The 27,559-nt window shown below is 33.4% G+C and overlaps 2 protein-coding genes across 2 annotated transcripts in view; both read right to left on the minus strand.

The window, feature by feature from the left end:
• The window catches only part of LOC145272817 (uncharacterized), a 731,987-nt gene that overhangs the window by 78,811 nt on the left and 625,617 nt on the right, over window positions 1-27,559 (minus strand). The gene's annotated exons all lie outside the window — the stretch shown is intronic.
• On the minus strand, window positions 6,265-27,518 carry LOC145266537 (modifier of protein aggregation 4-like). Its single transcript, XM_080122307.1, has 3 exons — window positions 27,378-27,518; window positions 11,352-11,475; window positions 6,265-7,441 (listed from the first exon to the last, which is right to left on the minus strand). Exons 1-3 carry the CDS (start codon window positions 27,382-27,384, stop codon window positions 7,372-7,374), a joined length of 201 nt encoding a protein of 66 aa, XP_079978433.1. The 5' UTR covers window positions 27,385-27,518; the 3' UTR covers window positions 6,265-7,371.

Here is a 27,559-nt window from a genome sequence, read left to right on the forward strand (position 1 = left end):
ACGTGAACAAATTCTTGATGAGCCATCCTCTTAAGTAATCCGATTTACCAAATTTCCACTAACGATTAATACATTTTCCTATTGACTACTGTACACTCATTTACCCTTATCGTCACGTGGCCTCCAGTCTTTGATAAGTGGTGACTCCTTTGTAAAAAAAAAAAAAAAAAATTTTTTTTACATATGGAGAATGTTTGTCATTAATGTTGATGAATGTCTTTTTCACTAAATTAACAAGTTGCCATCCTTTGTTTCACAAGCTAAATTAGCATAAAGCACCTTTTTCAAACTTCCTGTACGAAACTCCCTGGACAATATTTCTACCAAACTTGAAAAGCAATGGACGCAGCACAAATCTCTGATGTATTCCTACATTGCTGGAACAACTTTCGTCAACCACTCACTCGATGTACGACCATTTTCATTTAAAAAAAAAAATAATAAAAATAAAAAAATAAAATTCAGTGTGGGCTAACTCAATCAGAAATTTTCAATTTTTTTCTGTGCCCTTCACCAACACCTTTTTCCTTGTCCGAACATCTTTCGACTGCCATTTGCAAGTACCACTAAAATATACAGTCCAGCGCTCATATGAATTTAATTTAGTCAAAATCCAGAAGACAGCATCTCTTGGCATTCTCCAGATCCACAAAAGCAAAATACAGGTTCTTTTTCTTACCAAGATACTTCTCAAGCATTTGTGTTAGGATTTAGCATCAGTGATACTTTGCCCTTAGACAAAACTAAACAGCTTTTCATCTATGCTCATCTTATTAGTTGCTCTCAATCACTTTCATAGTCTGGTCCATTAACTTTTAAGCCTCTGTAATTTATATATGGCATAACCACGTTGAAACATTGCTTAACTTTGGTGATCTAACAAGAACCAATGTTGAGCCTCGTCAGTACCAGATGGGTGAGCAATTTGGGAATTCCAGGCACTGTATGTAGGAGGATGTTGACACATCTGTGAAAGAGTTGCAAAATGGTAATGTTGTCATCTCCCCTAACAGAGATATACATGCGACTAGGGACCACTTGCGAATTTCGTACTTCCACGAAACTTCCTCCTTTGGAGGAAATCGTTTAAACCCGAATAGGATTAGTGCCATTTACATCCAATTTATAATTATATAATTTTTATTTTCTTTAAGTAAATAGTCATATCTTGCTACAATGTGCAGACAGTTTCAATCATTGATCTCATCAGGCAAGAAAGTTTTCAGAATTAAAAAAAAAAAAGTTGAAGAACTTAATTTTAGAAGAAAATATTTTGCCAGGTCTAACGTGTAGCATGGTTTAAAGATCTTAGGAAAGTTAAGATTTCAACTTCATATAATGAGTATCTTCAATTAAGATGGGGTTACAAAAATTTGTTGCTGGGGCCAATGTATAGAGATTAAAGGGAAAGTTTTAGAAGTTAGAGGGAAGAGGGTTCGTGTAGCCAGTTACAGAGAGAAAAAAAAGAAAAAAAAAAAAAAAAAAAAAAAAAAAGAAAGGTATATAAATAAGCAATAGGGATAGGAATGGAGTAGGGTATATAGGATGGTCGGAAAGCAATATTTCAGACAATTTGAATTAGGTAGATGCATTTATATTTAATTTACATTTTACAATTTGGAGCAGTTCACCGAATTTGGGTCAGGGTCAATCTTTTTATGACATCAATGTCTGCCTCCATTTGGGAGCACTCAATTTTTTATGCTTAGAACCTTACAATTTTTTAGTTATAACAAGAATTTAATTAGAATATATCTTCCTGAATTTATACATTGAAGAAATTCAATAGATAATATTTATTTTAACTTTTAGGGTTTTTTTTTTTTTGTTAAAAAAAAAATAAATAAATAAAAAATTTAGATAATTCTATTTAAAAATCACCCACGATCCCTTCAGTTAAGTAAACTTATCTACCTAAAATACTATACTGTTTTTGAGAACCGGATTTATCTTTATAAATTCTAACAATTTTTTTTATTTTTTCCAGTTCTATATATTCATTTGAGAGATTTATTCATTAAATTATATTGGGTTTAGTGAAATTAATTGTACTAAACCCAATATAATTTAATGAATTCTTCAGGTGATTAACCTGAAAGGATAGGAATGCAGAGTCTTAACTTTACCCTCAGTAATTACTGCCTGTCATAGTTGTAGTCTCAACAAATTTTGGCCAACTAATCCTCTGGGCGACTTTAGGTAGGATTGAAACCACTGTCTTCAGACAATGCTTTCCTGAAACCATAGAGATTCAACACCTGTATCCACTGCACCATGGGCCCTGCATGGCAATCAAAGTTAGAGTTTTTGTTCTTATAAATCCAAGATTTTGTTTTTATCCAGTCTTCCATCATTGGGTCTGTACGGAATGATACATTTTTTTTTTTTTATTATTGGAATTTTTTTTTGAGATGAGTAATTTGTATACTTATTTGCAGACTGCTCTCATCTTCATAGTTTTTTTTGTTTCACTAGATTTTCACTAGATTACCGAAATCTAGTGAAACAAAACAACTATGAAGATGAGGAGAACAGTCTGCAAATATACAAATTACTCATCTCAAGACTGGAAAAAAAAAAAAAAAAAAAAAGTAGTTTGTACTATATCACAATTTCTTCCACAGTTCTTACTTTCACATCACTTAAAAGCTTTCTATCCTTTTTTCATTGTCAACAGATAATCTACTAGGAGGTTCTGCTGTTCCAGATTCCCAAGAGGGGGGGAAAAAAAAAAAAAAAAAAAGGCTTCCAGTTTTCTTAAAAACTGTTTTTACAATCAACATGTTCATATAAAGACGAAATTCTTTACCTTTAATTAGATCAGGATACCCATTTCTTCCATAGCACTCAAAGAATCTTTTTCCAACATGTCCATTACAATCTGTCACAAGAACTTCCTTTTCAAACTTATTAAAACATTGTTCACATCATTCAAACCACATAATGCATAAAGAGATGTAGAAATTCTCACCACTCATCAGTAGGGTTATGACAACAGCATATTCTTTTCATTATTTTTACTCTTAAGTATATATCCGACAGGCACAATCAACCGAGGATCACTTCACTCTATATAAAAAAAATAAGGTACCCATGGATATATACCCGAGAATCCAAACGAGGAAAAGAACATGCTGTTGTCATAGCCCTACTCGTCAGCAATAACTTGATTCAAAGTTTCCTAAAATCGTTCTATATACAGCGTAATTACATTTGACACACCAGTTCTCATTAGTTCACAAAAGTTAAGCAATGTCAAGCCTGGTCAGTACTAAATGGGTGATCACTTATGAATGCCAGGTATTGTGCATGCCCTTTGTTCATCTCAGCATCATTTCCAATTGTCCTGGGCTTCTCTTTGCCAATAGAATCAAGCAGTGTTAATTCAGGAGAGGTATGGTTGCTTCATCAAATGCATTATCATACCCATGAAAAAGAATTGGATCACTTTTTTGTAATCTACTAGGTAAACTGTCTTCAATGGACAGTTCTCGTTTTCCATCAAGTAGAAGTTTGTACCTGTGCAGATTATCTGTGCATTTGATCGCAAGAGATGTTTGTAGAAAATGAAAAGGTGCAACTGCTTTTTCAGACACTTTTCTACTAAGTTGATGAGGAACCCCATGTTTGTCACAATCAACAAATTTGGATTCTTCAGACAACTGTTCTCACCTTGAATGCTATTATCACGTTTTGATGTAACCTTTAACATTCTTCAGGTGTATTTTGTCAAACTGAAATCTGCAAGGAATTTTCAACTAGACTTCAAAATAACTCAATTGTATCAGCTATACTGAGGATTGAACTTCCAACCACCAAGAGTGGTGCTTACTTTACCACTATGCAACAGGTCCTTGCAAAATATTCATTTCATTTTTACAGACACATCACAGGTTTATTAAAAACAACCAAACCTGAAAGATTTTTGTCAAGGAGGGAGATAAAGTAAAAGTGAAACTTATGTGAACTTGTTTTGATTTTTACAATGGAGTTATTAAACAATTTTTATTCCGAACATTAAAGTATTGGCCATACAAAATGTCAGCAAGAAGTTCACATGAAAATCTCGATTCTCCTGGAACATTCCAAATTTATTCTGGTCGTGCATTCATATGAACATACAACCTAAAAAAAAAAAACATTGTACCAGCACCATCTCCACCTCAAAAACATTTCCTTATTTCCGTCAGAAGAAAATGGTAATTAGCATGTGCAACATACATCGGAGACAGAAAAAACATGAAGAGGCTCTATAGCAGACTTTCTAGAACCATTTCTAATAAGTTAAAGGTCCATACAAAATCAAACAAGAGCCTTTTTTTTTTTTGCCAAAGTTCTAATAATTAGTAAAGTTTGGTTATACAGGGATGTTAAGATGTCTACCCAGTCCACACCATAATGTGGTTGTGTCAAAGATATACTGTTTAGAAACCTAGTTCATTGCCTAAGATGACCAAGTTTGGCACCAAGTTATATTAAGGGTTATAACGTAGCTAGAAAAGCTCTGTTAAAAGTTCAGAATTCATTATCGCCAGCATATATTTTGGACCAACTTTCTGACTTTGTATGCAAGCGCTAAGTCTTGAAGTTCCTAATGTCTTCACAGGAGATGGGAAGAGCACTTGCAATCCTGCTGGTTAACAAATCGGACAAGAATTTCACGCAAACCAGTTTGACCCTTAAAACACCACATTGCTCACTAAAAATATGAACTTTGACTAGATCAACAGGTTTTAGTAAAACTGTTGCAATGACACACAGAAATAGACGTGTGTGTTGTACAAATAATGTCACCTGTTGATGGACAATGTTCTTTCAAGACATGCAAGTCGATTCAGATTTTTGGAACCATCAAAGATTAAACAGAATTCAGGTTTTCCATCAGACATTTGATTTACAAGCTGTGCAGAACATTCAACCTAGAGCTGAAGGAATGAAGACGAGGAAATCAGTTCATGGAGGGTTCCAAATATTTTTTTATAGTAGTACACAAATGAAAACGAGATAAGTAAAGTTGAAAATATTAAAGGCAATAAATACTCAAATTGAAGGAGTTGTTTCTATTCTACGACTAGAATAGAAAGTGGGTGCACTCCACGAAAAACTGAAGTGTTAGGCATATTTAAAACTCATATCTGAACAAAATGTAAAATCCTTCAATTAAATCTTTCAATGAACAAAATTATTCCTTTAATTTTAGTATGAAAACTAAGCTGCAAAACACAATGTTATTAACAAGCATTGTTTCTGCCACGCCATGATGTCAGGTTGGATAACTTCCAATTAAATCTATCATTGAATTTCCTTCCTTCAATTTTAATGGTGGGGGGAGCACAGTCACTATTAACAAGAAATAAATACTATTTCTACTGCCACACCAGGACTGACAAATCTTTTACTCTCCTCCCAACTTATTTCTGAAATAAATGATTGAATATTAATCAGTTAAATGTCAATCCTGTCTTTGTCACCACCATACATTTTATTAAATAACAATAATTTAATCAGTGGCCAAGTGCAATATATAGAGACTTCTTCACATGAACAAATTACTTGTTTTGGCATTTATGCTTGAACAGTTGGATTCCATCCATCCAGAGAATTTACCGATCCCAAACAAAGGCTGACAAGGCACGATGGTCCATCACAAGTTCCAACAGCATATCCATTTCACCATTCTGAGCCAGGTTTTATTTTATTTATGGTCTTCTTGACTCAAGGAAAGGAGATAAAAAAAAAAAAAAAAAAAAAAAAAAAAAAAATCACCAAAATGTTGAACCATGTACTCTGAAGACTAGTTGAGCCTACAAATCATAAGAGCAAGAAATATTTCCTATACAAGTGTTCGTTTTGAAATTTGGCGGTAAAGAGTTCAGAATATTTTCAGATTCCCTATATCATCAGTTGAACATTCGTTATGTTTGTTGGCCTTTTAAGTATAAACTTTCATCACTCCCACGTTTACCATATCCTTCCCACATCACTTCTACATCTAACAAAAACACCTATTCTTTTCTTTGACATGGTCATACAATTAAAATCTTGTGTTTTGCCAACATATCTATACGGTACAGATTTAATCTTCCTCTGAGGTCATTAGATCCATGTATCTAGATGACTCGCATTACACAAAAAAGAAGAAAAAAAAAAAAACCTTTTCAAATACTTTCTTTAGCCAATGCATCTTAAAAGCAAATTCAAATGATGGGGAGAGGAACAAACAAAAATAACATAAAAATTGAATAAGTGAAGATATTTCAAATGTGATGAGAAATATTAGCAGTGAATTTTTAATTTTCAAAATGTTCAGTCACAGAATATTTCTAGTCAATATTTTCTCACTGGATTTCTATTCACAGAGATGAGACACATGGTTAGGATTATTTCAAGAGTTGTGGAATACTATAAAAATTATGTGTATGCACACACACACACACACACACACACACACACACACACACACTAAAAGTAGAGAGTTTGAACAGCATTGTGTTATAAGTCATGGTAAACTTAAGCAGAACTTAAATGTCTTGTTTCCCTTTGCTTGTGAAGAATGCTCAGTTTCTTTTAGGAGAAGGGGGGAAAAAATGTAACATTGCAAGCTATAAAATTTCATGTCAAGAGAACCAATTGAAATTGAATGAAACCAAGCAAAGTCACTAAGAAAACCAAATGCTTTCCTACAGTGTGAAAGACTAAAAGTTTTTGAAGTCACGTTAAAAAAAAAAAAAAAAAAAAAAAAAAAAAAAAAAAAAAAGGGAAGATAACTCACGTTTCAAAGAAAATTTTAAGGCAAGAAAAAACCCTTTTCCACATGCACACCTTTATTTTTTAACATTTTTTTTTTTACTTAAAAAGACAAAAAGTGTTTGCTGTCCCCTTAATCTGTCTAAGAGTTACATGTGTGGTTTCATTTTTGGAGCTGATGGTCACCACATCGGGTTTGTTTGAAGATGGTTATGTACAAATATGGCATGATAATTACTACCTCTGTGTGTTTCTAGTTTTAATACAATACTTAGGAAACTACCATTTGAAAACTGAAGAGACTTGTAGGAATTGGGAAGAGGAAAGGAGAGAGAGGAGCAGAATGAAATTCAAATGCCAATATTTCTTATTTGTTTATGCAGAATCCATTCAAGAAGAAATGTGCCAAGTGGATAAAAAGATTTTAATCGAGCAGAGAAACAAAAAGTGCAGAGAGGGGGAGGAAAAAATGGGGGAAGAGAGAGGGGGGGATTTAGACAAGGAAGGCTTGCAGATTTGCTAACATGACTACATCACAACAATTGGTTGTGGCATGTCAGAAAAAATTGGGCTCAACTCCCCCATCCATTTGCAATGGGATGTGGGAGCAACATTGATCAAGATTCATTGCACGGATCCAGAAGCTCCATCAGCAGCCTTCTTTTCTTGCTTTTGTCGCATTATGTCAGCATCCCTGAAAAATAGCGAAATGGATCAAATCATAAAAACTGACAAGTTTTTAAAATAACAGAATTTATAAAAAGGATCTAGCCATGCAGTACAAAAGGAAACTAGAAAATTTACACGATGAACAATTCAAAAACGTACAAAAAAGCATTTAACTTTTTACAAGATGAAATTGTAAATATTTCAAGTAACTAATATTACAACTGTGCACTTGGCAAACTAAATAGTTTTAATGAAATGTCTAGAAAAACTTGTCCTAGAGAGAAAAAAAAAAAAAAAAAAAAAAAAAGGAACAAACCAAATGTGTTCAAGGTTTCATCTTTTTTTTTGTAAGACTTCCTCTTGCAATAAAAACGAAACATTGAACACATAACTTGGTTGGTTCTTTTTTATCTGTATCTTGTTGGAATACTATTTCCATTCTCATATATATATATATATATATATATATATATATATATATATATATATATATTACATAGGCGTCACCACTTATCAAGGCCGAGAGGCCACTCAAGGATAAGGGTTAAAGAGTGTACAGTAGTCAAAAGGACAATATAGTAATCGATAGTAATGGAAGTTCGGTAAATTTGTTAACTTAAGTGGAACGGCTCATCAGAAACTTGTTCACATCAGACTGGAAGACAACCATATTATAGACAGCTGGAAAGCAGGAAAACGGAAGACAATTCCACAGGCGTGCAGTTCTAAGAACGAAGCTTTGATCATGGAATCTATGTTTAGGTTTAGGCACAGATAAAGAGTGGGGAAAATTATTGATAATGTTTTCAGCTAGTCTAGTGTTTCTTGTGAAAGTTTGGCGAGGGGGACCATAGATTGAAGCTCAGTCGAACACTTTCCATGAAAATAACGATAAAGCAGAGACAAACTCGCAACATCTCTTCTGTGAGATAGAGGTTGCAGCGAAGAGAAAAGGACATCTCCCACCAGGCCATGAAGTCTATTTTGAACTATCAAGGCAGGACAAGTCTTTTCTAGCAGCTCCTGCACATATGTGGCAACAGTATTCCATCCTTGGACGTATCTGGCTCTTATATAGATAGAGAATTGCATCAGCAGTGAGATATCTACTGGATCGATAGAAGGATCCGACCATTTTTCCAACGGCCTTGGCAACAGATTTGATGTACGTATTCCATTTAAGATCAGGAGTAAAGGTCAAGCCCAGAAGCCTGTCAAAACTTGAGGCCTCCCCAAGATGAGAGCCATTCATTTTAATTGATGCCAGATGAGGATCAGAACATTGATGATGTAAAGATAGAAGCTTGGTTTTAGATGCATTAAAAGTAACCAGCCACTCCTTTCCCCATTGTACAACTTGATCAAGATCAGAGGAGAGAGAATCGGAGAGAACTTGGTTGTTTACTGTCTTAGATGTGCTACCATAGATGGTAATGTCGTCAGCAAAAATGTCTACGAATGATGTAAGGATGTGATTTGGAAGATCATTAATGTAGATCAGGAAAAGAGTTGGGCCCAGGATGGACCACCTGAGGGACTCCAGCATTTATACTGTGAGCTTCTGATTTTTGCCCATCAACTACTACTCTTATGAACCTATCAGAGAAATGATTTAATTGAGAAGACATTTCCAGCTATACTGTAGCTGGAGATCTTGTGAAGTAAACCATTATGCCATACCCTATCAAAGGCCTTTGATATGTCAAGAGCAATTGCCCTAGAAAGGTTGCCTCTGTCGAGAGATTCGCTAATCCTATGAGATATAACTGTAAGCACATCTGCTGTAGATCTAGCAGAATGGAAACCATATGGTGCGTCACTAAGGTTATTTTTGCTGAGATGGTTGATTATTTCTCTATTTAACAGATTCCAGCAACTTACTTATGATGCACAGGAGACTTATTGGCCTGTACTGAGAGGGGGATGAACGATCACCTGAATTCTTAAATACAGGGCATACTGATGAGATTTTCCAGGGTGATGGGAAGCAATTCTTAAGACGTTTAAACAGTTTTGTAAGTATGGGTGCTAGTTCTGGTTGAAGTTTTTTTGAGTACTATAATTGGAATACCATCAGGGCCAGTTGCTTTACCGGAATCAAGGTTTTTGATTAGCTTGGCAACATAACGTACAGATATACGTATATCACATAGTGTGTTTTCTGATACAGGAGGAAATATTGGGGGTTGGCGGCCTTGGTTGCAAAGGGTAGAATTGGCTGCAAAGTTCTTGGCAAAGAGTTTGGCTTTGTCTGATGCTGACGAGATTAACTCAGGTCCATTGATGATAGTTGGGATAGAGCAAACGCTTCTGTTCAGGATTCTTTTTGCAATTTGCCAAAACTGGTGGAAACCAAGCCACTGCTCAGCTACTTTGGACTTGACGGACTGAGCATACAACTCTCTTGCATTCTTTATTACTTTCTTACAATGGTTGCTGGCAGTCCTGAAAGCGGCTTTAGTTTCCATACATCTATTATGTTGGAAGCAGTGGAAAAAGTGATTTCTGTGCGCAATAGCAGCAGCACATTCTGGAGAAAACCATGGCTGGCTAATAGGTTTTTGCTGGAACTTTTGAGGGTATGAAATTGTCTATACCTACAATTAACCATTCTGTCAGGTCTGATACTATAGACGACACATCTTTTTTAAACATGGAACACGTGTGTGTGTGTGTGTGTGTGTATATATATATATATATATATATACATACACACACAGGATGCTTCCATAAAGTCTGGCTACATAATCTACAGAATGCTTCCACAAAGTCTGGCTACGGTTCAAAACGTCGAGATGCAGCAACAAGCAAGAGCAAGATAGCCAGCAACAAGTCAAACTACAGACCAGTTTAATGTGGGTACGGGTCTTCTGTTTTGTGTTTTTTTTTTTTAAATGTTTTTTTTTGTTTGTTTTTGTTTTTTTAGAGATTTGCTTCTCCTAGAGGGGTTGCCTTCACCACAGCTTACGGAAGCCCTCTCCACCCCAATGCTATTTGATCCATGTCTGGGAGTTAGTTTGCTGGGCACCAGAGCATATTCCACATCGGTGGGTCATGCATGGTGCAGCTGACAGGGCCTAAGCTTCTCTGGAGGTTTCTGTCAGGGTTACCTCACCCTTAGCTTTTGGTTAAAGAACTTTGGTTCAGTTATACAGTGCTGGACACATGCTGTTCAGAGTCCCAACAATAAATAAAAAGAAACCCAAAACACGATACGTAGAACAGGTGGTCATGAGTTGCAGTCTCTGGAAATCCCGAATCAAAGGAGCGTCCAAAACAGAACTCTCAAGCAATCCCGATGACGGTGAGATGAGACCAATTAAATTCACTTTTACCTATTCATGTTCAAATCAATTTAAATAAATATCAGACAAAAACGATATGTGTAATCGGCAGACCTTGGTCGCAATCTTCTGTTAAAAAGTTCATAACAGAAAAACAGTTTTAAGGATGCCTGGTCTCTGATGAGGATCAACACAAATTAAAACATAAAAACAACGTCCGACAGAAACGATGTGTAATGGGCAGACCTTGGTCACAATTTTCTGTTAAGTTCATATAGGAAAAATCGTTTTAAGAACATCAGGTCTCTGATGTTTATGATGAACACAAATAAGCATAAATAAAAACAATGTCCGACGGAAACAATATGCGTGATCATACATATAATGAATGTTTATTTTAGAAATGTTATTCGTTTCAATACATACCATTTTTATTTAATGTTAAAATTGACGGAAAAACTGAATAACCATTAAATAAGAAAGCTCAATGCATCTGCTTTATAGTATCAGAGCATATGTAGTATAACATTTTGCTAAAACTTAAAGAATTTTGAGTAACTTTCTTTTATTCATCTATATGTGCATACATAGCACATGTCTGATTTTTTTAATGAAAAATTCAAAAGAATGGGGAGGACAAAAAAGATTTACCTGCGTCGTCTTTCCTCAAGGGATAAACCTTTGTTAGCACTTTTTTGGTCAGATCCTGTATTTTTTTTTGTGTCTTGCTGTTTTTTCAAATTTTTCAGACGAGCTTTGTCTCGTTGATTTCCACCTGTCAAGTAAATTAATTAGAAAATTGCTCAAGTCATTAAGAAAACTTAGAGTCTGAAGTTGTGCAGTTTTATTTTTAAGTATAGAATTATATGCAACATTAATCATGATTTTAGTACAAGAATCCTATGCAATAGTTTTCTCTGGAAAAAAGTTACAAAAGGTATTATTTAGTTAACTATATTAAAAAAAAAAAAATCATGAGAATTTATTTGCGACTTTCCAACACATTACACAGCCAAACATCAGTTGGAAGGTCCCATTCCACCTCCATCGACCAACTTGAAGAATCTTGATGCCATTAGACATGTTGACAGTGACGATCGGAGAGAATGAATAAAAACCAAGAATTTGATATGATTTTTAATAACCAGAATCATTTAGTTTAGGAACATTTTTGGTTTGTTCCAAGATTTAAACCATAAGTCATAATTTGCCAAATTTCTACAAAAACAATTTTAAATTTTGAAGTTCATAAATGAAATCACTTTAGAAAATTAGAATTAAATTAGTAAAGTTTTTTTTTTTTTAATTCTTTTTTTTTTTACTTGAAATTATGTTCTAACAAAATTTTGGTTTGAATGTTTTTGTCAACATTCCTCATTTTTTTTTTGGGGGGGGGGTTATTAAAAAGTGAGAAAGTGAAATTTGATTACAATCCGATTTGTTTCCATTAGAAACAAACCAGTAGTTATGAAAATGAAGGTTCGTTTATAAATGTTCAATTTATAAATTGAAAACAAAAAGGTCTTAAAGTGAATTAAAAAGTCTGAAATTAGCATTGCTTATGAGTTATTGAATGACTAAAACTGAGGAAATTTAATTTAAAATAAGTCACTTGTAAAACATTTGAATTGTGGAATAAAAAATTAAGCAAAAATAAAAAGGTCTCATTTTGTTAGTAAAATGGAAAATTTGATCAAAATACTATTTTATAAATTATGATTTGATAAAATTTTAAAAACAATTATCGTCTCACTTTTATGCATTTATGAAAAAAATTAACCAACACAAAAATATTTATCCAAAATCAGATTTATGAGAATACTTCAACTTTTGTTCACATCTTTGAATGGAACGAAAATTTAAAAACTAATCAAAATTAAGGTTAACATTTATCTTTTATTAAAAAAAAAAAAAAAAAAAAAATATTCTGCCGTTTTATTAAAATATTTGGTGTCAAATACCTATTTTATCAGTTTCCTAATTTGAACAACTTTAATGGTTTGCTTCATACAAATTTTGGATGTGCTTTGAAAACTTTACAAAATTAAAACAATGCGTTCAACATATTCAGATAATTCTTTCAGATTTGGATGCAACAGGTAAAATAAAATGATTGCCTTACAAATAGTGTTGGCATAATTGGAATTGGGGATTAACTTTTTGGGATATGAAAACCAGAAAGTTTTCATTAGTTTAACTGCCAATTCTAAAAACGATTCTTTTAAATTTAACTTTGCATTGCTGGTACTAAATGAAAAAGAACAATAAAACTAGAGCTCATCAAAATGTACATTTTTACTTGCAAAAATGTAAAATAAAATATAAAAGGAACTTTGCGTAAATTCATTAGGTAATCTTCAAAAGAAAGAACGCAGGTGATTTATGTGGTTCTGAAAAATGTCTGAAAATTATGTTTTTATCAGGAAAAACTGTCAAACATTGAGAATTAAAAAGTAAAATAGTTTTGGGGTTTTTTTTTTTTTGTTTTCTTGAAATTATATGGTGTCTCCCAGCCATCATTAGCAAATCTTGTTAATATGTTGGTTGTAAAATCAAAGCTCTAAATAAAAAGGTGGGTTGGAATGGAGATACAATAAAATCAAAAACCAATAAAAAACGCTTCTTGATAAAACCATTTAGCAGTTGCTACATTTCTATTCACTGACAAGAAATGCAAAAGACTGAAAATTTGGCAACATGAAAGTTTAAGTGTATTTCTTTAAAACTATTTTACAGACATTTAAAAGATGTTTTGCAAAAAGTTTTAGATTCATTTTTGCTTAATATTGAAACTTATATTTTAATCTACAAAGAATTAATTCGATTGTTTTAGTATACAAACACCTCTTGTATTATTATTGTACATTTAACATTCAACTAGATCACCCTTCCAAATAAACATGAGATTTCACTTAAAAATTTTTTTTTTTTTTTTTTTTTTTAAATTAAATCAAAACAAGGGAATCACTTTCATAAATTTAACATGAAATATACTTAGCGTTTTAGAGCAGTTAACCCAAACTTGTTATTTTGCTCTGGGAGATAAAATCTTTATTTTTGAAGATGCTAATTTCAGGCTTAAAGCCAATTTTTTCCAAAATGTTTTAAGGAATTTAACACCAACAAGACATGTGGGTTGACCATATTGGATTCTTAGGGTTTTCAAAAAAAAAAAAAAAAAAAAAAAAAAAAAAAAAAAAAAAAAAAACGCGAAAATCAAGAGTTTTAAGCATCAGAAAAACTAAAAAGGTTTTAGATTTATTTTTCAACAGCCCCCTTCCAGAGCTGCTTTCGCAACAATGAAGTGCTTTTAGTCCAGTGTAGAAAGACACTGTTTGGAACTCAAGAAATCCCATAGCTGTAGCTATAACATAATTGGCAAAATGGCGACATTTGGAGAAAAAGATGGAAGTTGGAGGGGGTCAGGTCTGGTGAATAAGGTGGATGTAGATAAAGTTAAAATCCACAATAATAAATTGTTGCCATGACAGCCACTGAAATATGGGCTGGTGCATTGTCTTACTGGAAGAGGATTCCAGTTGCGAGTGTTCTTGGCCTTTTTTCTTTGACTTCTTATAGGCGCTTCAGCTGTTCCGTCACTGTGTGCCCTTCTGAAGGTATTTGACACCCTTGGAATTCTAGAAAACAGAGGCCATGACCTTGCTAGCTGAAGGAATGATATTGCCCTTCTTTGGGGTTGGAGATGACATAGTTCAATCGTGATGAAGTGAGCAAGAAAATAACTCGATAGTTGCTGTTGGGTCATCTTCAACACTGCCATGCTTGAATTCTCTGATCCAATATGTGACTGCTGCATATGAAGAGGCAATATTTTCAACATGTCATGAATTTCTAAGGCAGTTATGCCTTTTGAATACAGGTATTTTGTGACGACGAATTTCTCCGTTTTTCACTGAATTCTTGACTCTTGCTTATTCAAAATTACAAAAATAAGCCTGTTTGAATCTTAAAATTTGCCAGGAAAGCTTACAAAGAAAAGGTTTAATCTTGCATCAACCAATTAGATTAGATTTCTCTTTGGTTAACTGAACTATGAATATCAGAAACGAAAAACATTTCAGAAGAAAGTCATTTAATCTATTTCTTTCGAATATATCAAATTATGATGCCAATCAGGTTGACAATGGCTATCAGATTACAGTATGGTTCGGTTCAATCCTAGGAAATCTACTCTGCTTTACTTTGAGAAGGGGGTTAGTTTATTGCTAATCTCCAGCTCAAAACCACAAGCATTTTTGTAAGCTAAAGTCTGTGGCCTTCTCAAAACCACACCTAACCTTGTTTTGTGTTTCCTTGAGGTAAATATGAACAAATTTTCAGACGTAAGAAAAAAAATTGTTACTAGCATGTCAATTTATTAATAATCAGAGAAACAGAAAATAATCTGGTTTTTAAATCTGCTTCAACAGCAAATATTCTGTCATAATCAAAATATGGGAGATATTGAATTCGAACTAATCCAAATTAGTGGCCATAGTCCACGATAGGTGAACCATTTGTCTTATATCAAATAGTTATAAACCACATTTTAAGATTAAAGGGTGTCGGATTTATAACTTTAAGATAAACATTTCTTTCTGATAGGTTCATAAGAGTAGTAGTTGAGGGGCAAAAATCAGAAGCTCACAGTATTAATGCCGATGTCCCTCAGGGGTCCATCCTGGGCCCAACTCTTTTCCTGATCTACATTAATGATCTTCCAAATCACATCCTTACATCATTCGTAGACATTTATGCTGACGACACTACCATTTATGGTAGCATATCTAAGACAGTAAACGACCAAATTCTCTCCAATTCTCTCTCCTCTGATCTTGAGCACGTAGTACAATGGGGAAAGGAGTGGCTGGTTACTTTTAATGCATCTAAAACCAAGCTTCTCTCTTTACATCATCAACATTCTAATCCACATTTGGCATCAATTGAAATGAATGGCTCTCGTCTTCAGGAGGCCTCAAGTTTTGACAAGCTTCTGGGCTTGACCATTACTCCTGATCTTAAATGGAACATGTACATCAAATCTGTTGCCAAGGCCGCTGGAAAAATGGTGGGATCTTTCTATCGATCCGGTAAATATCTCACTGCTGATGCTATTCTCTATCTATATAAGAGCCAGGTACGTCCAAGGATGGAATACTGTTGCCACATCTGGGCAGGAGCTGCTAGAAAGGACTTGTCCTGCCTTGATGGAATTTTTTCGCCTTCAATCTGTAAGGTTGGGTCAGGGTGGAGTTTGCGTTGGTTACAGAAATGGATGCAATTTGTTTTAGTTTTGGAGAATTTGAAACCATTTTTCGTTGCCCATTTATTAATTTTATTTATGTTATGTTGTAGTTTTCTTTCAACAGTGTGAGCGTATTTAGGTCTGTAGCTGATTGAGCAGTCATCTACATAAGGAGCTATGTATATCAGGAGAGAGTTCTTTTATAATGTTATTGATTTTTATGTTAAAGATAGTTATTGATAATATGCTGCCTTGGGGCATTCCTTGATTTTGTGGATCTGATAAAGTTGAGTCTATGCGAACTTGGAAAGATCTGTCTGTTAGGAAGTTTTATGAATTTAGGTAATCTGCCTCTTAATCCGATGTTGTGGAGATCTTTTATGATACCAGGTTTCCAGGTGGTTTCATATGCTTTCTCAAGATCGAAAAAAAAAAAAAACCAGATGTTATGTGTTCCTTATTGATAAAAGCTTCTGATATAATTTTCGAGGTTAGTGATGTGGTCTATACATCCTCGATTTTTTTGGTATCCACACTGGATTTTAGAAATTATTTTGTTGTCATCTAGATACCATATAATACGGTAGTTAATCATTCTTTCGAACGTTTTGCATAGGCAGCTTGTGAGAGCTATTGGTCTGTAGTTTTCTGGGTTTGATGTATCTTTTCCCAGTTTGGGTATTGGGATTATTGCTGCATTTTTCCATGAAGTTGGGAAATCTTTTGTTTCCCATATTTTATTATAAATTTTGAGGAGGAGTTTTAATGATTCTGATGGAATTTCTTTTAGGAAGCTGTAGTGCACTTCATCTGGTCCTACAGCTGAGTTATGGGATTTTTCTATGGCGGTTTCTAGTTCATTGAGTGAGAAGATTTCATTGTAAGGCTCTTGGTTTTTGGAGTTAAAGTTTATTTTGTACTTTTCTTCATGTTTCTTAAGTATTTGGAATTGTCTATTGTAGTGTTTTGATGATGAGTTTTCAGCAAAGGTTTTAGCTAGTGTGTTAGCAATATCTTTTTTATCAGTTATTTTCTGTTTATTTGTGAGAAGGTGTTTGATTGGATTCGGATTATATTTTCCAGTTATTTTCCTAATCATTTCCCAGACAGTTTTGGGTTTAGTGGTGATGTTGATTTTGTTGACAAATTGTTGCCAGCAGGATCTTTTGCATTCTTTGTCTTTCGAGTTTTAGTTCTTTAGTGTTTGTATTCTATTAAGTTGTTCGTTCTGGGTTGTTTTTTAAATTTTCTTAAGGCTGCCTTTCTGTCTAATGGCCGTTTTACATTCTGGATTGAACCATGGTTTGTTTGTTTTTTTTTTCAGGAGAATTTTTGGGTATGCATTTTTTGGCTATTGTTATGAGTACTTCCGTGAATTCTTCTATTGTTTGGATTTATGTTCTGTTAGTTTTAGTGAACCAAGTTCTTTGAATTTGGCCCAGTTGGTTTTGTTTGTGTCCCACCTGGGTATGTGGTTTTGGATGGAGTTACTGTAATTGATTATAATAGGGAAGTGATCACTTCCACAGGGTTCTTCGTAAGTGCTCCATGTATAATCCAAGAAGCTTGATGGATCACACATGGTAAAATCAATGGCACTAGTTGATCCGTTTGTTGGATTTAAGTATGTGGGATTTTTTTGGTTGAGAAGGCACAAGTTATTTTTGTTAATTGTTCAATTTTGTTTCCTTTTGAGTTTGTGACTTTGCATCCCCATAATGTACTGTGGCAGTTAAAGTCTCCGAGAAGAATGAATGGTGAAGGTAGTTTTATTAAATTTTCTAGTTCATTTTCATTTATTGGTTCATGAGGAGGGAGGTATATTGAGCAGATTGTGATTGTTTTGTGTAATGTGACTTGAGTTGTAATTGCTTGGAGATTTGTTTTGACAGAGAAATTGCTTTGAGGCATGTTATTCCTTACAAAAATTGAGGTGCCTCCATTAGCACGAAGGCCTGTGTTATGGAAATAGTTGTATTGTTCATAGTTTGGTGTTTTGAAATGGTTATTGTTTTGTAGGAAGGTTTCTTGTAAGCAAACAATGGCTGGGTTGAAGAGCGAGATAAGTATAAGAAGTTCATTATAATTAAATCTTATTCCACGACAATTCCATTGGATAATTTGTTGTGTTTTATTTCTATCCATGAGGATGTTTAGTTTTCCTCTATTTCCATCTCTTTAGAAGTAGAGGGTTTATCTTTTGTCGGAGTTTGTGTATTTGGTGAAGTGTTTTGCTGTTTTTTTTTTGTTTTTTTTTTGTTGTTTGGATCTGGACGTCGATCTGATGTTGCCGTTTTAGCTTCTTGTTCATTTTTTCCCCCTCTTGATTACTTGTGTTTGGTTTCTTTTTTTATCTAGGGTGTTTTCAGTTTCCATTTTTTCTAGAATTTGGAATCTATTTTGAGTGTGTATTGTTTGGTTTTCTTCTTTTCTGGAACGTTCTTTATTTGCTGTTTTATCATTGCTTATGTTTTTATTAATTTCTGGTGGTTGTTTTGTTGGTTTCTGTGATAATTTTTTTAATGGTTCTGTTGTGGATGGAATATTATTTTCTTTGTTTGGATTTGTTATTTCTATTGTTTCCCAGATTTGAGTATTTTTCTTTTAGGCTATTTTGAAATTCTGGCCATTCTTTAATATTTAATGTAATCAGTTTGTTTATCAGTTCCCTATATTGATCATGTATTTCATTATGTTGGTATGATTTAGTTGTCTTTTTTGTTGTCTCAGCATGTGTTGTCTTTCAAGTACATCGCAACTATTTTTCTGGCTTCTGGAAAAGTTGCTTCTTTTTTTTTTTTTGTACTTTACTTCTATAATTTCTCTTTCTTTTTTATGTTTTGCATATTTTAGAGAAGACCGGGTGATCTTTGCAGTTTGCGCATTTCACCTCATTTATGCATTTTTCTTCGGTGTGGTCAGGCTCTTTGTTGCCGCATTTTCCACATATTTTTATTCCTTTACAGGCTTCTCTATGATGTCCATATTTTTGGCAATGGAAACATCTTAATGGGGCTGGGATATATTGGTCTACTTTTACGTTTAAGTAGCCAATTTTTATTTCCTTAGGTATTGTTGATTTGTTAAACGTTAATATGTATGTGTTGGTGGTTATTATTTTATTGTTTCTTTTTATGTTTATGCGGATGTGGTTGATTACTCCTTGTTTTTCTAATTTGGTTTTGATTTTTTCAGTTGCCAGTGATAGTTCATAACTTCGAATTACTCCTTTTGAAGTGTTTAGTGTTTTATGGAGAAAGACTGCACTTGTACTCATGGAAGTTCTTCATTTTGAGTAGAGATTGAGCATCTCTAAGATTGGTTATCTCAACTAGTAGATTTCCATCTTTTGTTTTTTGGATCATTTTTGGTTTACTTTTTGTGGATAATGTTTTTTCTATTACAAAAGGTGATAAATTTCCAATTTTTTTATTTTCAATTAATTCAATAACCAAGAATCATGGGAAGTTTCCTTCGTCTATAGTTGGAACGGTTTTTCTAGTTTTGAATTTTTGTTCTTCATCTGAGCTTGAGAGGTCAGAGTCAGAGGAATGGTTTCTTTTAAGGGTTTTGAGAGGGATGCATTTGTTTTTATCAGCCATGGATTTTGGGATTTATTTTTCATCAACCACGCTCCCTACCCACCTCAGAGTCCAAAATTGGGGTATAGTAAGGGGGAAACCCATTCGCCTTGACCATGTCGGGGCTACGTGGAGGATATACTCTTTTGGTAAGGAGTTCTCAAGCACTATATTTTCTGTTCAATATGTCCTCAAAAATACATTTGCTCAGATAGAGTGTTGAGTTCTGGTCTTTCCAATTGATTGACCCTTGCCACCGCCTTCTAGCACTTACTTGGTTTGCCTATTTTTTGTAGTGAGGGAATAAATAAAAAAAAAATTTAAAAAAGATGGGAGTACCTTTAAGTTTCATTCTTTGTTGTGGTAGTTGGTACTTTGGGTGTAAGTGCTAGGGCTTGGCGTGACTGGCCGATTGGTCGGATCGGGCCTCTCCGACCGCCTGTCTAGCCGAAGTAAAGGCCAAAGTAATGTGTTGCAGTGCCTAGACTTTTATGCACTCAGGTCTAGGTTAGCTCAATCACCAGGATCACGTCCTAAGGCATTACAGGTAACAACCCACGGCTAACTGGTTGCCCCATTGAGGGATTTTTACCCTCTGCAGGGGGGCAGTCGGCTTATTCTAGTGTCCTACCAACAGGGCAAAAAAAAAGGGGGGGGGACGGGGTTGGTACGTAGGGAAGGAAAAGGAAAGGAGAGGGGAAGGGGGTTGTTGTTTTTGTAGAACATAAGTTTTAAAAGAGAATAGAAAACAAAAACAGAAAATCGATGTAGGTGCATTTCGCATTTCGTCTCAGGAAGCCAATAGACAGCCTGATCTGGTAGCACCAGGAGATTGGTACGTGTACGACTTGCAAAAATGTTGATGCAAAAAGTGCCCCCCTCCTTGCAAAAAACGGGTCAGTTGACCAGCACAGAATCTTTTAGGCCAATTTTTAGATATTTTTCATCTGAGAGATCGATCTTTCTAACAATACCAATTTTGTCACAGTCCGATACACATGTTAAACAATTTTGGCAAACATACAAACATTTTTTTCTTTTGTTTATTAGAAAATGTAACGTTTTTGAACAGACAAAAAAGTGCCAAAGTTTCTAATTTCCTACATGAACTCATTAGAGAAACTACGTCAGACAGCACTTTTCATTAGTGTTCGCCTTTTCGTTTAAGAAAGGGTATTTAATAGTACAATGTATTAAGTTTTCTTTATTTTAAACTTAAAGACAAAATATAATTTTTCATTAATTTTTTTTAAATAGTAACCAAGACATTACTTCCATTATTCATTTGGGTACTGGCACAGAAACATATTCCACTTTTTATTATCTATAGATATTTACATAATTTACTTATGAGGGGGGGGTAATTCTGGTGCGCTTTGGAGGTCCCCAGTGTACGTTTTCAAGAGATATTTTAAACGATCATTCGATTTGTAGTTTAATAGTCTTGCAATTTAACATGGGGGCAACAAATATTCAAAGAATTTAATAGAAAGTTTTAAGAGAACTTACTATTTTGCTTTGATAAATTTGAGGAAAGGCCGATAGATAAAATCCAAAACGTTGTCATAACACAGAATTACCCCCCCCACACACACACACATATGTTACAACTTTTGTACTGTTAAAAAAAGAACAAGAAAAAACAAGGCAAATGCCTGTTTTAAGGTGCAAGAGATGAAGTATTTAATATAAAAAAAAATTTTTTTTAAATCAACTAATGAGATTTTTACGAAATGCATATTCAAGTTTGAATTAATTTATATTAAATCAAATTTTTCAAATCTTGGACATATTTACATCTTGAATTTCAAAGCTAATAATTGTATAAAATGGCATCTTTAACAGAATTTATAACGTTGAAAAAAGCTGCAACGTACATTATTCAATGTATAGTTGGAACACCATTGCTATTGCCTGAGATTCTTAGCGGGTTGAAGCAGCTTCCTCCGACAGAGGAAGTGTCAAGGGAATATTAGTCGCCTATAAATTGGAACACCACTTATTTCGACCTCAATTTGGAGGAAATTGATCTTAAAGTTTTAATGCATAACGAAATTCTGAATCATTAAAATGTTAAAAAGCTAAATTTAAGGTTTTAACCAATGGCGGCCATGATTCCTTGAAAAGTTTTAATTAAATGTTAAAAAAGGCATGACTGATAGTTTGATATAAAATGTTACTATTTCCTATGTTAAAGTAATTTTAAATTTCAGGGCAAAATCTACCATTTAATAGACAAAAATCTTAATTTATCAATTATTTGCAAAGTATGGTCGACGTCTGGAAGAGATATTCAAACAATCCCTATCGTACAATTGAACGACATATCAAGTTTCGTTTTAAATGGGAAATGATGAAATTGTAGATTTTTTGTGCAAAGTTAGCAAAATTCTGAACGTTGAAACGTAAGCAAAAGTTTCAGACAAAAATGTTTACAAGTTGTTTCCAAATTTAGATTTTTTTTCAGACGATGTTCGACAAAGTTTTAAATCGATGACAATACACAAAAAAAAAAAAAATAATTCGATTTGTAGATTAAAGGATGGAATTAAAGAATTTGATCTTTTACAAAGTTGTATATTTGGATCTATCATTCTCATGACTCAAGAGTATTTTTTCTGAATTATGGAGGTCGTTTGTGCTATTATTAGAATTCGCAAAATTTTAGTTATTTTGGAAATCTATATTGAATACTTGTGACATCTTAAATTACAATTTTTTAGGACGTTGAAAACCAACAAAACGCATTAATATCAAACCTAAAGGCAAACCTAAAAATTAAAAAATAAAGTCAAATATAAAATAAATTTTATCAACCTGGATAAGTTTGGGGCGTTTAACTTATTTTAAAGCATTTCAGTTTTAAACGTCACTTCGAGTCGCAAAAATCACCCAAAACTCGAAAATACCGATAGAAATCCCCCCCCCCAAAATGTCACGGTGATTTTTGGGTTACTAGTATTTTTTTTCGACGTTAGAGTAAAAATAGCTCTAGAAGCTGAGGTTTCAAACTGAATAAGCGCTTTAAAACCAGTTATTAAAACAAACAAAACTTATCTAGGTGGGTAACATTTGTTAGATATTTGTTTCTTGACCGGCGGAACCACTAGCTTTACCACCACTTGCTCGGTTTGTTTTCTTTGACCGGGATTGAATAATGCATAGGAGGTTCTTTAGTATACAATTCTTTAAATTCTTAAATTTTGAAAGGTGTGCTCAAAATTGAGGTGAGTGGAGGAGGGAATAATTATTAAAATAAATTTCCATAAATTTATAGTATAATCGATGGGGGGGGTATTTATGCACTTATTGTATCATGCTAAAATAACATTTAGAAAGCCATTCTTAATATTGGGGAAGGGAGGTATTTTGTAACTATTCTGTACTTTCACCTCACAGAAAGTATCGCAACGACGGCGCCGCAGGCAGCGCAAACAGCGCAACGCCGCAACACTTGTGTTGTTACGATACTTTTAACTTGTGTATTTAAAAAAATAGCGCGGTAAAGTTCTGTTCTTATAAGCATCCTCGGTAATGGTCAAGAAGTTATGATATTGAATATCAATATATAAAATATTGAATATCAATATATAAAATGAGGTATTTTTGCACCGCACGCACTCGCACTGCCGCAGTGCCGCACCGGATTTCCATGATGTTGGCTCGGGCTCGACCGGCAGCTGATGTAAACTGCCGGAAAACGCTCGGGAAAAAAAAAAAAAAAAAAAAATCTATCGAATTACAAAAACCTAAAGTAAGTTTCATGAATAATTTTTTTTCCGAGAGAATTTTTAGGAAATTTTTTTTAAAGTTTTAAATTTTTTAGCGTTAGGGTTGGATTGGACTGATTAAATTTGTGAGTGTTAAAAAAAATTAAACTTTTAGTCTTCTAATTTATTAAAAGTCGTCTGCTTCGATCTTTATCGGCTAAATCACGTTATTGGTTGATTAACTTGATTAGCACTCGACATATTCCGGCGGTTTACGCCAGTTTCCGATCGAACCGAAGCCAACATTTATGGAAATCCGATGCACTAAATGCAAAAGTATCTAAAAATCGAAAGGAGTTTTTAACGGCACGAAGAAGAAAAAAAATAGCAAGTAGAAAAGTCATGATTTTAGGACAGGATTCGGTGAAATCCAATTTTAAAACTACAAATTGTAAGCATTTTGAATGTTGCATCGTAGATAAAATGATTGAAATCAAGTTCGGTCTGTTGGTTTACATCAGCTGATTTGACGATGAATTCCAGAGAAAAAAAACAAAAAAAAAACACTTCCGATGAATGTCTACCAGTTTAAAAACATAAGTTTAAAAACTGAATAAGTTTGTTTGCATATTTTAAAACTGGTAAAAATTAATCCGAAGTGACTTTTTCAGGGCATTCATCGTCAAACAATAATCAGCTGCCGGAAATGTAAACACAGACGGAACTTGATTTTAACTCAAAATAAATATTAAATCAAGACTATGCTAAAAAAAAAAAAAAAAAAAAATGTACCTTTAAGCATTTTTATTATTAACCAAAAATGACGTAAAAGTGCAATATAAAATAACGAAAATAATCACAAAATTGAACTCCCCCCTTAAAAAAAAGGGATAATTTTCATATTGCAAACATTACATAAAACATTTCACAATTCATTAATTTATCATTTTTCGCAATTAATGTTGTGCTATTTTTTTAAATCTTATTTTAAATTCGAATTTTACGATTTTTTGTTTTACAAAGGAGTCACCATACCAACACCACTTATCAGGGCCCAAGGGTTACTAAACGATAAGGGTTAATATCTTAAAATTGTTGCGTGAACGTATAGAACAATTATTTTAGCACGGTAACAAATGCATTTTGTATAAGTACCAATTTTTTTCTGGTAAACTTTTCACTTGGTTTCAATCTTAATAATCACCTTTAAAATGACTTATATAGTTTTGATGTGCTGAAAACGAATATCGCATTTGACACACATATAAGTCGTTAGATATTAAACAATGTAATTCCTTATGTTATAAGTAGTGACCATTTTTGTACACTCATATTTTTACCTGAAAACCTATACAAATCGTCATTTTAAAAGGTGATTGTTTAGGTGGAAAATAAAAATTCAACTTTCATGTATTTCATTAATTTCAACATAAGTAGATGTCATTGGTCCTAATTGCAATTCAATATTGTTAGATGACAACAGTGAAAATAGTCCATTCCCATTGTTTTATTTCTTAATTTGAAATGATTATCGAGTCTTCAAAGATATCGCTGCCATCTTTCCTTGTTGTCCGTCCGGTAGTGTTCAACATTTCTCGTTTTTCGAACTGAATAAATATTTTATATTAAATAAAAACACAAAAACACTAAAACTTATCCAGTTAGGTAGAAAAGTAAATCATTTTGCTTTTGGTAACATTAATTTGTTACATATTTGTTTGACAACTTTTGCGCCTCTGTATAATGTAATGCAAATCAAGGGTTTGTTACTAAACAGATTCGAAAAAGTAAAAAAGTAAAAAATATAACAAATGTAATCAAAGTCAAGATAAGTTACTTTTCTACCCAATTGGATAAGTTTTTAGTGATTTTATGTAAATTGTTTATTCGACTCGAAAGTGTTTAACGATGTATGTATTTGATAAATACAAATGGCAACGGACTGTTGAACACGTTAAGTTCGGGAAAATGAGTTTAAACTAAAAAACTATACAAAATACTGTAGGAACTATCTCAATATATGTTACCATGACATATTCAGTGTTTTTAAAGACTATTGTGTAGTTTTGTTTTTTTTTAGTTTTAACTTATTTCCCAAACTTAAATTGTTCAACAGTCAGCGCAGCGCAGCAGCGGCGCCGCGGCCAGCGCCCTTTATATTTTTTAAATACATCGGTAAACACTGTTTTTCGATCCGAATAAACATTTGGGTTTGTATTACTATACAGATTCGAAAAAGTTGTCAATAATGTATAAAAAATGTGGGTTTGTGTACTGTTACTGTACAGATTCGAAAAAGTTGTCAAAAAACAAATATATAACAAATCATTATTATCATCGTTATTATAAATGTTATCAAAGGCACGATAAGTTACTTTTCTACCAAACTGGATATATTTTTCGTGTTTTTATTCAATGTAACATGTTTATTCAGCTCGAAAACCATACAGTGTTTACCGATTTATTGGAAAATTCAAGATGGCGTCTGACTCCCTCTTTAACACGGTAAGTTTGGGAAAAGGTGTTATAAATAAAAAAATTGGATAAAATACTGTTAAATACTCGGTCATTATAGGTTACCGTGACATAGCTTGACATATATTCGGCGGGTTTTTAATAGTATTTTGTCTAGTTTAAAAGAGGGTGTCAGACGCAATCTTGAATCTTCCAATACATCGGTAAATACTGTAGGTTTTCGAGCTGAATAAACATGTTACATTTAGTTTAAACACATTTTCCTGAACTTCACGTGTTCAACAGTCCGCTGCTATTTGTATTTTTCAAATACATACATGTTACATTGAATAAAAACACGAAAAATATATACAGTTTGGTAGAAAAGTAACTTATCTTGCCCTTGATAACATTTATTTGTTATATATTTGTTTTTTGACAACTTTCTCGAATCTGTGTACAGTAATACAAACCCATAAATGTTATCAAAGGCAATATAACTTACTTTTCTACCCAACTGGATATGTTTTTAGTTCTTATATTTAATGTAACATGTTTATTTAGCTCGAAAAACAGTGTTTATAGACGTATTAGAAAATTCAAAATGGCGGCCGACTCTCTCGGAGACGGTAAGTTTGGGAAAAGGAGTTATAAATAAAAAAAAAAAACAGTGAAAATACTGTTAAAAACCCGCCGAATATATGTCAGTCTATGTCACGGTAACATATAGCGAGTTTCTAACAGTATTGTCTGTTTTTTTTTTATTATTTATAACTCATTTTCTCAAACTTACTGCCTTAAAGAGAGAGTCGGCTGCCATTTAAAATTTTCCAATACATCGGTAAACACTGTTTTTTGAGCCGAATAAACATGTTACATAAAATATAAACACTAAAAACATATCCAGTTAGGTAGAAAAGTAACTTATCTTCCCTTTAATAACATTTGTTATATATTTGTTTTGTGACAACTTTTTCGAATCTATGTGTACAGTAAAACAACACCAAAATGTTTATTCGGATCGAAAAATAGTGTTTACTGAAAGGGCAGCGGATTGTTGAACAAGTTAAATTTGTGGAAAATTAGTTAAAACTAAAAAAAAAAAACTACACAATAGTCTTAAAACCCCACCGAATATGTCAGCCTATGTCACTGTAACATATATTGAGAGTTCCTAACAGTATTTTGGTATTTAATGCAAAATACGGACCGTGCTAAACTAATGTAATTATCTAGAAACCCGTTTTTAACATGGGAAAAGGAAATCGTTTTGTAACTATTCTGTACTTGCACCTACCAATTTAAGAAAGACACCGTAAAAAAATTGAATTGTTTGAAAATCAGATGTAAAAGAAAAAAAAGGTAGGGTCCGTATAAGTACCTTCGAAGTTAAATATGACGGATGGGCGGGGGGGGGGGTAAAAAAATGGAATGTTTACAAAAAACACCAAACATTTTAATGTAAAAAGGTTAGATTAAAAGTTTAAGAAAGGTTTTATTTTTGGAGGAATATTTTACGCAGAAACATTTAAATCGAGATTAAATTCTAAATTCAATCGAAACAGTCAAGTGCAAAAACTAGGAACAACAATGGAGGTGGAGGACGGACGAAGAAAAGAAAACAATGACTTTCCGAAAGGAGAAATCCTTCTATAATACGACAGATTAACAAGTAAAACCAACTTACGAGTCATCTTGAAAATCTGGTTAGAGTTTTGTTAACTCTAGCAAAATCCAGCCAAAAAAAAAATCGAGAGGAGATTGTTTAATTTCGGCCACAATTTTATGGCTTTCTGAATTGTTTAACGAAGGTGAAGTCGAGATCGAGTGCTCCACGAAATTTCTAGAATGACACAACGCATGCGCGAA

This window comes from Euprymna scolopes, chromosome 4, assembly GCF_053919585.1.
Source record: "Euprymna scolopes isolate OS-2025 chromosome 4, ASM5391958v1, whole genome shotgun sequence".
NCBI lineage: Eukaryota > Metazoa > Mollusca > Cephalopoda > Sepiida > Sepiolidae > Euprymna > Euprymna scolopes.

Excerpts from the sequence above, each read along its gene's own strand:
- LOC145266537 (XM_080122307.1), bottom strand. Across the intron at positions 7,442-11,351 it reads CTTGAGGAAAGACGACGCAG|GGATGCTGACATAATGCGAC; the intron begins GTAAATCTTTTT and ends GCTATTTTTCAG.